Genomic DNA, 12,615 nt, shown 5'->3' with positions numbered 1-12,615 from the left:
TTCTGTATTAGAATGAGACGGTGAGGCAGGAGGAGGGAATTATCCTCTGTGAAATATAAGTGCCCAAATTGTAATCTTCAAGTTGTAATCTTCTGAGGATGTGAAAGAATCCCTTGCTCTGAAAGGAAAGGTGAGTTTTATCTTTAATAAGACGTATAGCTTTAATTCTCAGCAACAGTTTTATGGTTTTGAATGCGAGTGCTCTCAAAGACTAAGAACAAAGGGAATTAGGGTATTGGGACATATACATACACATGCTTACTAAGTCTGGTACCAATACTAAGTGATCAATTCACTGTCCTTGATTTCCTGGATTAATACATACTAGTAGTGGACACTATCAAATGAAGCACTTCATTTAGGCATAACTCTTTGCCCCTTGCCTCCCACCCTCCCTCCCACTCCCTTATCCCCCACTTAGCTCTGATCCTCCTTATATCCTGCTGCTACTGAAAGAAAAAAAGCAGTTTACTAGCTTCTCATTGGCTGGATCAGATCAGGAGGAAACTGGTCAAGAACTCTGAGAATACTTCTAAAAATCCAGAAGGAAAATCTGTCCCTAACAGTACTGTGTCACCTAGATAGTAATATGGTATATATGCATTTCCCTATGCCATTTTTCACATATACTGAAATCAGCTTCTAGACCGATTAATAGCCAAGTTGCAAAAAAGATCATCAAACAATCTTGTCATTCTCTAATCAATCACAACCAACCCTTTCACTTGGTCTGCTAGAAGGTAAACATTTATATCCACCAATTTAAACATAATCACAAATTTAAATATAATGTGGAGAAGTCAAGAAACAGGGAAGAAAAACATTATCCTCTCAAGAAATCTGAATAAATGAATCATTATTTATGGGATAAATCTCCCTCCAAATACATGGCTCTAAATATAGATTGCAATCTCCAAATCTCACATTAATTTCTTAAAGTATTTAATTAGAGATACTCCTGAGGCTAATAAGATAGTGTGGAACTTAGAGTCTCTATTTTGTTATCAAAAGTCATGCTAATCTTAGGTAAACCATCCTAAAACTAATATCCATCTCCCAATAGTAATGGCAGTAAGACACCAATGAGGAATGGCAAATGAATAAATAAATAAATATAAATCCTACGACAATCCCTAGAGATTCTATCTCCTCTTGATAGATTTCAGTCCAGGGGGAGCTTCATTCATTATTTCCTACCCTTCCTGATAGCAAATGAAAGCCTCATTTGGATCATGATCCTTACCAATTGAAGGAGAAAAAAAGACTCGCTCGGGTGCCATCAACACCATTAGTGTTCTCCAAGGGAATCATTCATCTATTCAGGTATGAGTGAATTAAGTTTATAAATAGAATAACATGCACCGTCCATGTTAACAAATGTGGCCCCCATCACTGAGAGAGTTCAGATAATATAGGCCTGGTCCCCAAGAGATATGGGATTTTCCAATTATTTTACAGTTTTGTATGTGAGTGCCCTCAGAGACTGAAAGATATTAGAACATTCACCAAAAAAAAAAAAAAAAAACAAAAACCCAACAATAACCTGAGACTTTTAATACTGTAACTGAACCTAAGAGAATTAAGGAAGTCACATGAAACAACAGCTACAACAAAAATACAGAAAGATAATGACTTCAAATCAATCTATTTCTAGAGAGCACAGAGTAGATCTATGCAGCCATATAGTCCAGTTTCCATGCTATATACATCCTTTATATAATGTCCATGAAAAATAAACTAAACATTTTACAATGTTCCATAAAACATAAAAACCTGTCCTAGGAATGAATTCCACATCTCCTTATCCAATGGAATGTCTCAGAGCTTAACCCTAATACCGCTGTGGTTATATGGCATAAAAATCCAACCTAGAGTATAAAGACTTTTCAATCCTTAAGTGTCACCATTTCCCCAAACCACATGATATTTACACACTTTCACTTGACTTCAAGAAGTCTCTTTCAGTGCCTCAGACCATTCATTGACTTATATATCTTTTGCCAGAATAAAGGCAGAAAATGAAATATATGATATATGTAAACATATGGATATATATTAATCTAATTATGTTAAAACAAATATAATTCTTTGGCTCAGCACTGGCACAACTTTAGCTGATATCCATAGGGGCTATTTATTTGAGTGCTTTGACTGATTTAAGAGGTGACTGACCCCTCAACAGCCAGTAGCTTACTGTGGATAAAAATGCCTTCATGCTCTCTGGCTTTAAAAATATGTCCCTGGTCTACAGAATCATGAAAAAACAACCCAAGTACATTTCCACATAATGCCAATAACTGGAAAAAACAGCATATTTTCCATGTTTATTATTCCTAAAAATTACTACTAAGACCACTGCTAAAGTAAGTTGACATTTCTATCATCTTCACAGAAAATGTTCACATTGTATACTCTTTCAGTGACTTATCTCTGCTAGTGGTGAGAAGCCATGACAAAGGCTACCCCTAAATATATTTCATTTTGATGTATGTGACACATTGATTTGAACAACAGACTTGGCCTCCCAGTTAGGTTTTTCTTGGCTTTCTGGTTTCAGTATATTTGTTGATTCTTTGTACTGTATTATTTTCTTTTTATGATTTTGCATTTTCTGGACTGGCTGTTTAATGGGAGACAATGGTTCTGAGCCTGAGTAAAGCCAGCCTCAGATGAGAAACTAGTTATGAAAAAAATCTATCCAACAGATAATTTGCAGATAAGGAAGCAAAAGTTGAATGTTTGTGGATCAACTATCAAAATCATTTAGCTCCTACTATTCAGGATACAAATTCTCCTTCCAAGATACCAGGGACAGAAAATGGATCAAAAACTTAACTGCACGTCAGGAACACCATGACCAGTGAATGTGGAACTATCCTTTCCTACATGACAGTAAGACTCCTTATTTGGCACATTACTTGCCTTATACATCAATCCCGCCTAGTATTACTTACAGGCCTGAAAGGGGATATGCTAGGGTCTCACTCAGAGCTGCAGCTCATTAAATATGTGCTGTTTTTCAAATCACCCAACTCATACCCTGGGATTAATTTATTTACCCATAAATAAAGCCACCATATTTTCTGAACCTCAAATTGGGCCATATCATATGGTCTGATATGTATCAGCATACTTCTTAAGAGGAGGCTATTATGAGAAATTGGGACTGCTATGGAAACAGAAAACCAAGTCAGAAATAAAACTCATATCACAGTCCTAATCTTAATTCACATTTCAGAAGTACATATTCCCATTTACTGCAAAAATAGGTCTGCTCCCTCCAATCCTGAACACAAACAACTCCATCAACCTTCTTTCAAACAGGAATACTGATTGCCACACTAGAAAGTAGGATTGTCTTCTAACCTGTAGTGGTAGATGGATTGGTCTGGAAAACTCTGTTTTGAGTCAAGTTTCTCTGCAGCAGGAAAACCAAGAGGTACCTATTGTTCACACCAAATGTCCTCTGCAGAATTCAGAATGACTTTTGGGTCAGAAAGATTTCCTGGAACAGGCCCCTTTGTCACTGAATGACAACCCGTAATCATTCTAAAAATCATTCAATAAAAAATATATATATATATATATATATATATATATATATATATATATATATATATATATAAAGAGCGATGTTACACTCTGCATTGTGCCCATGAACACATCACATGTTAACTTAAAAATGTAAACTGAACCGAGGTGTATTTATTTCCCACTTTATCTAGGAATAGCTGCAATGTTAATGCTGAAGATGCATCACAATCCTGAAAATCAACAACAGAGAACACCCTTCCTGATTCTCTTGGGACATGGGGGTACTACTATTTATGATTCCAATGCAATTAAAAATAATTTTCCACTGGTTAAAGTTGACTTTCTAAAAAATGGGGAGGGCTTCCCTGGTGGCGCAGTGGTTGAGAGTCCGCCTGCCAATGCAGGGGACACAGGTTCGTGCCCCGGTCTGGGAAGATCCCACATGCCGCGGAGCGGCTGAGCCCGTGAGCCATGGCTGCCGGGCCTGCGCCTCTGGAGCCTGTGCGCCGCAACGGGAGAGGCCACAACAGTGAGAGGTCCACATACCACAGAAAATAAAAATAAAAAATGGGGAAAAAGAATATATATATATACATTAACTCAGAATATTTTCCTTAGATATTTCTTATTCATATATTGGATGCTATTTCAACATATGCTTAATGAAAAGATTTTCACAGAGCTTCAGCTATCCTGTTTAAAACAAGCTCGACAAGGAAAGCAGTAGCACTTGTGAAATACTACATGTGTCTAAGCATAAAATGAGTTCCCCAGCACAGGTCGGAACACTGCTTACTGACAAGACTGTACTATAACAAAGCAAGAAATCAAAATGTTTACTTACCAACTTTCACCATGTGGATTCAACTGGAGACTGAGGAGTTATTTTTTATTAAGCGAATCCCTTCCCTTTAGAAGTTGCTAGAATAAATAGCTTCAAAATAAACCCGATTCATTCAGTTTAGTTTACATTCTAAAAGCTCAATCTCAAACTCCTGGCTCTGCATTTAATCTAACAGGGAGATTTTAAAACCATTTTGTTGGGGCTTCCCTGGTGGCACAGTGGTTGAGAGTCTGCCTGCCGATGCAGGGGATGCGGGTTTGTGCCCCGGTCTGAGAGGATCCCACATGCCATGGAGCGGCTGGGCCTGTGAGCCTGTGCTCCTCAACGGGAGAGGCCAAAACAGTGAGAAGCCCGCATACCGCAGAAAATAAATAAATAAATAAAACCATTTTGTTCTTACTACAAGTCTGGTATGATTTGAGGGGTACTTAGAAAATATCAAGCTAATCTAGTGTTTTCTTCAACTCCACAGAATTTTGGTACTGGAAGGAATCAAGTGATAATGTAGCCCAATCACCTGATTGTACATTTAAAAACAAAAACCTGAGATCACGGAGATGAGATGATGTGCCCACAGTCAACAAGTTGGCTCTGGGCCCCTAGACCAACTGTCACACCTCTGGTATCCACAAGCTCTCTTTTCACGGAAATTCAAAGGAATATTAATCCCTCCTCTCTCCTCTGTAACTGTTAGGCATAGCTGTTTCCTTTTCAAGCATATGCAAAAGAGAACAATGCATCCACTCTTGAAAAGACTCTGATTAGGATGAACCTCAAACACTGTACTTTTGGTAACATTTATTATCATCTGAAAAGCAACTAAATGATTCCAGATCCCAAGAATTCAAATCTCTAAATGGGGTCATTTCTCTTTTATCTTACAGCCAAATGTGTATGGTGGCCTTGAAAAAGACACAGTTTCCTAAATAAGTTACAGATAGCCCCTGGAAGCATAATTCTTAGTATAAAACATTCACAAATGATACTAAAGCACTTTGCCTAGCTGTGACTTGGAAAAATACTACAAATCCACAGCTGCACTGAGGAATCTACCTTCACACATTATCTGTAATAGAAGTGTTCTATATAGAAGTGTTCCTATACAAGTCTTGAGGGCTTAAATGCTTCCTTCTCAGTGTGAAATCATGATCCAGACATGCTAAAATAAACGCACTTTGCAGGAAAAAACAAACAAACAAACAAACATTTAGTAATAACCTAATAATATTTGGTTTGGAAGTCCTTGTTGTTACTTCTTGACCTTTTTACCCTTAAGAAAACCATGTAAGATAAAGGAAAACCCCAGGGTCCCCAAATGACTATATTTCCTAGATTCTCAGAAATACCAAATTCTAATACATATCAATAAAATTTCATGTAACTTTTCAGATTTTAAAAAGAGATGTTGTGGAAACAATGAAATACATTTTCCCTTCCTAACATAGCCAAATCATAGCTATTGCTATTATAGAATAGTCAATAAACATCCAATACCAGAGAGCATTTAAACTATATTAAGATATAATATCTGACCTAGTTGGGGTACAGCAAAAGCAACACAGTACCTTGTCCACAGAGCCAACTTTTTATACCATGACATGCCTGGGATCTTCCCCAAAAAGAAGAAACTGAAGTAATTATTCAGTGACAGGCTATCTTGTATCTGCAAATCAACTTCTTGTAAGGAGCTCAAAATTAAAGAAATTACCCATTATCCTAATAAAGCAGATGTAACTCATGGGTTCTAAGTCTCTTTTTCTCCCAGAGGAAGATTAAACAACTTAGACATAGCATCAGGCATTTATATGGAACTCGGCATTTCAGAGGTTTCACATGTTCTAATTTGCCTCCCATAACAACTCTGTGATGTAACAAATGCTTTATGTGCCCTCTTTTTCACTAATGAGGAAACTGGGGTACAGAGATTAACAGAGTGACTTTCCCAAATAAACGGTGACCAACCCAAATAGTGTTACCCATAGTCTAATGTTTGTTACATTTTTTGCTCTAAATCCAAAATATATTAAAATGTCACCTTTGAAGTCTTGTTACAAGATGGCATTTCCTTGTCCTGTCACTCTCCACTGTCCACTAGAGATCTTTGGTCTGCACTCAATCAACACCCCCCCCACCCCTGGCGGTTTCTCATTCTCCAAAAGGTGTTCTTGAGAGGTGTTTCTCTAAAGTGGCGGTGAAGGGGTGAAGAGAAGGGGGTAGCTTTGGTTTTAAACCCAACACTGAATTTACTTTGAATTTTAAATATCATTCAAGGAGAGGTAAGATTTATATTATTATCAAACGATGGCCTGGGATTAAAAGGCTTGAGTAAAGCTATTCTAGTTCTTTTTTTTTTTTTTTTTTTTAAAGTTCGCAGTTGTCAGAGTTCATTACGTGCTGAGATACCCTACATAGCATTTTTTCCCCAGACTTCAGAACAACAACTTTATAAAGAAGTTGAAATATTGGAGAATAAGGCCTCGTATGTATTCTGAGTTTGCTAACCTACATCTCATTATGACTTAACAGTGTAAGCTGGATCACTAGCTGTTACCTTACATTCTAGAACATCTTGTCATGAGTTAAATGCAGTTACAGTGTCACTAATTCCTTTAATAAAAATGATAATGATGGTGATGTGGAAGCCAAATGTTTTGACACAATTCTTTCTTATATCAATTTTAGCAAATAGAATTCTAAATTCTGAGGTGAATCCCCACATTCTGCACTTATGTCGCTACACAAATAAATAAACTTAATAAATCTAGAAATTATGTTGCACATTTAATAGAAAGCTCTTAAGCCATAATCACTGTAGCTGCTGGGTGTCTTAATTCTTCAAGAATTCTTTCAGTGCATGCATTAACTTTGGTTAAATTATTCTGGATTTAAAGGCAGAAGAATATTTAAAATAGTATGGTTTCAGAAGCATCATTGTAACAGAGCAATTTCAAAAGATTCAGTTGCTAAATTTGACTTCATAGTCCCTTTGCAGATCAGTTATTTAGATTTAAGAAGAGAAGGGAATCATGTGCTGTTATCTCTGTGGCCATTCTTCTCACACAAAGAAAATGAGAGAACAATAAAATAAGACTAAGAAATCATTCTTCCAATGATTGTCATTGAACTGTTAACATTAGTAAACATTCACAGTATGAAGTCTCTCTCAATCTCCAGCATATAAAGTAGTGCAAAGGAAAAGAAAAAAAAAGAAAGAAAGAAAATTCCAGTTCTGTTATTTGTGAACAAAACTTGTTACATTTTCTCTGACTTCATTTCTTCCATTATTGTTAGGCATTTGCTGTCACATCTCCCCAAAATTAATAATAAAATATAACCAATTTCTAAAGGCCCCTGCAGCCTTTTTAAAAGTTAATTTCCAGTTAAAAATAAACTTTAATTAAATCCAAGATAAAATTGTAACCTATCGTCTATTAAATAATCCACTTTCTTTTTTTTCTACATAGTAATTCTTACAATTTTTAAAAAACCACAGCTATGGAATCCAAAGACATGAAATGCTATTAAAGCACTGATAAATGACTGCTCAAATTCATTAGGTCTTACATAGTAAATACTTCAAAATGCCAACTTTTCCCATCACTGCACGATTACTAACAACGTTGACAATTTACTTACACATACACACACGCACGCAGCACTCACACACACACACACACACACACAGACATACACATTCTCTCCACAGAACCATCTTTACTTTTAACACCTCCTCCAGTTAATGTGCAAAACTCTTGCATTCTAATAAAAAATATAAAGATAGATTTGCTCCTATTTAAGCCTCCCTCTTCTCCAAGATGTATCGTTTGTTTGATACGTAATACAAGTTTAGTAACAATTATGCCATGTATAACCATTAAATGGCGTACTACTGTATGCACTGGATTCATTTGCATATATCATTTTCATAACTGCACTCTCTATGCATAAATATATTTGGAGATGCTGGGATTGGGGGGAGGGGCAGTGGCGGGTGGAGAAGGAGATTCACACGTCGGTCTCCACAGCCTTCGCATTAGAACAGTTGTTTTTATCTGTCTCACTGTCATCCCCCTTTCCCTGACACTTCTCCTTTGCACACAGAGATTCCTTAACCCCTTCTTCCATCTCTAGATACTCTGACTTGTCCCCCAGGGAAGAAGAAGTAGAACTCCGAAATTTCTTCAGCAAATTAGAAGGGAGGTACGGGCAACTGACTGCATTCTGTGTCAGCTGTATCTGTTCCTCATTTTCAGTCTCTCTGTGGTAGAAATAGTTAAAGTTAGAGACAATCACTGGCACTGGCAAAGCAATGGTTAAGACACCTGCAATGGCACACAGAGACCCTACGATCTTGCCCCCCACGGTGATGGGCTTCATGTCCCCGTAGCCCACAGTTGTCATGGTCACCACGGCCCACCAAAATGCATCTGGGATGCTTTGGAAATGGGTAGTCGGTTCATCCGCCTCCGCGAAATACACAGCACTGGAAAAGAGGATGACCCCAATGAAGAGGAAGAAGATCAGAAGGCCCAGTTCCCGCATGCTGGCTCGCAGGGTGTGGCCCAGGATCTGCAGGCCCTTGGAGTGCCTGGAGAGTTTGAAGATCCGGAATACTCGGACCAGACGGATGATCCTGAGGATGGCAAAGGACATGGCCTGCTGCTGCTGCCCGTTGCCACCCCCCTGCTGCTGGGCCAGATCCGTGCCCAGCGTGATGAAGTAAGGCAAAATGGAGACGATGTCAATGATGTTCATGATGTTTTTGAAGAAGAGGGCTTGGCTGGGACAAGCAAAGCAGCGAACCACAAACTCAAAGGAAAACCACACGATACAGACTGTCTCCACAATGAAGAAGGGGTCGTTGAATATCGTGTGCCCTGAGTTCTCCGGGTGGAGGGCCGAGGTGTCGTTCAACAACCCACTGGGCCCGCCTGTGCTCAGTGCCATGATAAGATCCCTGTCGTCCCTAAACTCTGGCAAGGTTTCCAGGCAGAAGATGACGATGGAGATGAGGATGACCAGGACCGAGACGATAGCTATGCCCCTCGCTGGACTGGAGCTCTCTGGATACTCAAAGAGCAGCCAGATCTGCTTTTTAAATTCATTCTCTGGCAAGGCCCTGTCCTCCTCCTCTCTCACAAAGCCCTCATCCTCCCGAAACTTGAGCAGGGCCTCCTCCCCCAACTGGTAGAACTTCACCTCCTCGGTGAAGATATCAAAGGGGACGTTGACAGGCCTCTTCAGGCGGCCCCCTGACTGGTAATAGTATAAGATGGCATCAAAGCTAGGCCTGTTCCTGTCAAAAAAATACTCGTTACGCAGAGGGTCGAAATACTGAGTCCTCTTCTCAGGGTCCCCCAGCAAAGTCTCGGGGAACTGGGCCAGAGTTTTCATCTGGGTCTCAAAGCGCAGGCCTGACACGTTGATCACCACGCGTTCGCAGCAGTCGCTGTAGCGGACCGAGCTGTAGCCGCCACCGCCGCCGCCCGCATCGTCCTGGGGCAGCAGGTCGGTGTAGGAACACTCATCGCCGCGGTCATCCTCGCTGTAGTGGAACCTCCCCTCCTCCTCCTCTGCCTCCTCTTCTTCCTCTTCCTCCTCCTCTTCCTCCTCTTCCTCCTCCTCCTCACTCAGATCCCGCAGGATCTTCTCCTCGGAGCCACTGGGCATCAGGTCGGAGCAGTGAGGAAAGCTGCTCTGCCGGTGGTGGACTTTCTTCTTCTCGGGCCGCTGTCGCCTCCTCCTCTTACTTCCCCGGCCGCTCTGAGGGTCTTGGGAGGTGCAGGCCCCACGCAACTGGTGGTGGTGATGGTGGGCGCCCCCTCCAGACCCCCCGCCGCCTTCCACAGCAGCTGTGGCCGCAGCGACAGCGGCCGCCGCAGCCGCCCTCGAGTGAGCCAGCCTCTCGCGCTCCCGGGCCCGGGCCTGCGCGGCATAACCGTAAGGCATGTGACTGTTGCACCCTGAGCTCTCCGCACTCACCATTGCAACCTCCATGGTGGTGGTTTGGGGGAAATGGCTGGTTCCAGTTGGAGAAGAAGAGGAAAGAAAAATAGGGCAGCTTCTTTTCTCACCAAATTAAGGTAAGTTTGGAACCCTTAAGCAGATTGCTTGGAAGACTAAGGATATTTTCAGTCCAACTTTGCATTTTCTGTTTTTAAATCAGCACACCCCATGCTCTCTCTTCCCAGGGATTCAGTGTTGCTCTCCAGAGCTTGGTTCCTCCAGAGAAACAGCCTGGCACTTTCAAGCCTAAGTCAGAAAATGTTGGGGTCTCCCAAACACTTATTTTGGGGGGGATATTCAAAGCGGGAAATAATGTCTAGAATGTGGTGTTGATGCTGCGAGATTTAAAGGCAGCGAGTATCCAACAGCCAGCAGTCGTGCCTAGAAAATGGAATATATTTTTCTGCCATGGAAATTGTCCAGAGCTCAGTCCATCACATTTAAATAAAATGCAAATAAGCCTTTAAGTCTTAGCACTTGCCTTCTAGTGATGGCTTGACCCATGTTAACATGTGACTTGAAGTATGTCCAGACATTGCCACTCAAAGCCTATCAGGATGATTCTCCAGGCTTTCCTCTTAAATTCATCACTGGCTTCCTGGACCCAGGGGCAATGCCGAGCTAGCTTTAGAGGCAAAGACCTTGGGAGGTAGAGAAGGTGCAAGATGAGGTGTCAGTGGGGGCAAGCCCAGCTCTGAGGTCTCCATAGAAATCAAGGAAATGCAGAGCATCCTTCAGCTAAAATCATGCAGAAGAAGCCACTTCACCTGAAAAAGGAGGGGAAACAAGCATAGGAGAAAAATAAAAAGAAGAATCAAATAATAAAGAGTAAACTGAGTGTTTCCTTCACATATACATTTTTCTTCTGTCCTCAAGCAAGCAAGCCATTAGATAAAGCACCAAAGCGACTATAAATTTCCAAGGAGTAGTATGGGGCAGCTTGTTAAATCTCCTTCTCATAAACACCCTTCTTCTTTGGATATATTTCAGCACTGTCTACTTTTGCGGCAACTCAATTATTTTTTCCTCTCTCCACTCTGGACCCACATGGCTCTTCCTTCCATCCACCTTTTCACTAATGCCAGGTCTTAATTCTCACTGTCACTCTCCTCACTCCACAGTAACAATGCTGTCACTTTACAGCTGCTTCCATCATTCATTGATCTCAAGGCATTTTTTTAAATGTCCACATAAAATATTTCTGAATTTAGTGGCCGTCCACCCCTCTGTGTCTTGATTCAGGATTAGAGAAGTCGGAAAAAACAGGGTTCTTTAATCCAGCTTCCACCACTTCAACTATCTTCAATCACCCCGTCTACGAAGTGTAGATAATAATACAACCTCCCCCATCCCACTTTTGAGAGGATGAATGAGATAACTGATGTGGACAGAACACCACAGTGCCTTGTACATGAGGAATATCGATAAAGGCTGGCGGTTATTAACAACATAACAACATGTGATGGTCAACCTACCCACCCCCAAATGCGTACGCCCTCACAGCATTGTCTAAGCAGGGGAAGGGCAGAACGTGAGGACATCCAGGACATTTTGAGACTCACCAGTGGCCCGTATTACGTTGGCACTCCCTGACTCGCTGAAGCATGTCCCTGTTGTTGTTTTTCTGTTCCCCTGACTCCAGAACACTCCCTACCGCCCACAGCCTAGGAGCTTACCCCAGTTTCCATTTCTCTAATAATCATCTTCTCTCCTTGCAGTTCCCCATGTTCACCTCCATGCTTCCCCCTACACTTTGCTCAAGGGACTATCTCCTCATGGTTCAAATCCCAGTTTGTGTGCACTTCATTTTCAGCCTATGATACTCTCTTCCCTATAATTTAACTATAGTGCCCATCCCCCAAATTCCCCTCTCTTTTCCTTCCCTCCCCCACCTCCCCCCCCATTTATTTCCAATCTGCCACTTCCTGATCACATCTTCCTTGCAGCCCTCCTCTGTCCCCACTGTCACTTGGTATTCCTGACCTTTCTTCTTCCTTAGTTTGCTCTCCGTAGGTCCAACTAACTCATCTCCTCTGCCAGGACCTGTAAATGCTCCTGCCCCAATCTTGCTTCTCCTGTCTCCTCTTGCCTCTTCCATACACTCTGTCCAAGAGGACTTCCAAGAATGCAGAGAGTGGCCGAGAGAACTGGGGGAGATAACTGACAGCCAGAATTCAGGGCATCTACCAGCCTCTATTACCGGAAGCACTTGGAGCCATTAACAGGACCCA

General features: G+C 41.2%; 1 protein-coding gene across 1 annotated transcript; it reads right to left on the bottom strand.

Moving 5' to 3' along the window:
- Positions 1 to 8,383: 8,383 nt before the first annotated feature.
- KCNA4 (potassium voltage-gated channel subfamily A member 4) lies at positions 8,384 to 10,375 on the bottom strand (the record flags this gene model as incomplete). Its single annotated transcript, XM_082627456.1, has 1 exon — positions 8,384 to 10,375. The coding sequence occupies one exon, from the start codon at positions 10,373 to 10,375 to the stop codon at positions 8,384 to 8,386; it is 1,992 nt and encodes a 663-aa protein (XP_082483582.1).
- Between the last annotated feature and the right edge of the window lie 2,240 nt (positions 10,376 to 12,615).

The sequence above is a fragment of the Mesoplodon mirus genome (assembly GCF_964341445.2).
Source record: "Mesoplodon mirus genome assembly, chromosome: 7".
In the NCBI taxonomy this organism is placed as follows: Eukaryota; Metazoa; Chordata; class Mammalia; order Artiodactyla; family Ziphiidae; genus Mesoplodon; species Mesoplodon mirus.
Note: the sequence above shows the minus strand (reverse complement) of the source record. Positions and strands in the feature narration are given on the sequence as shown.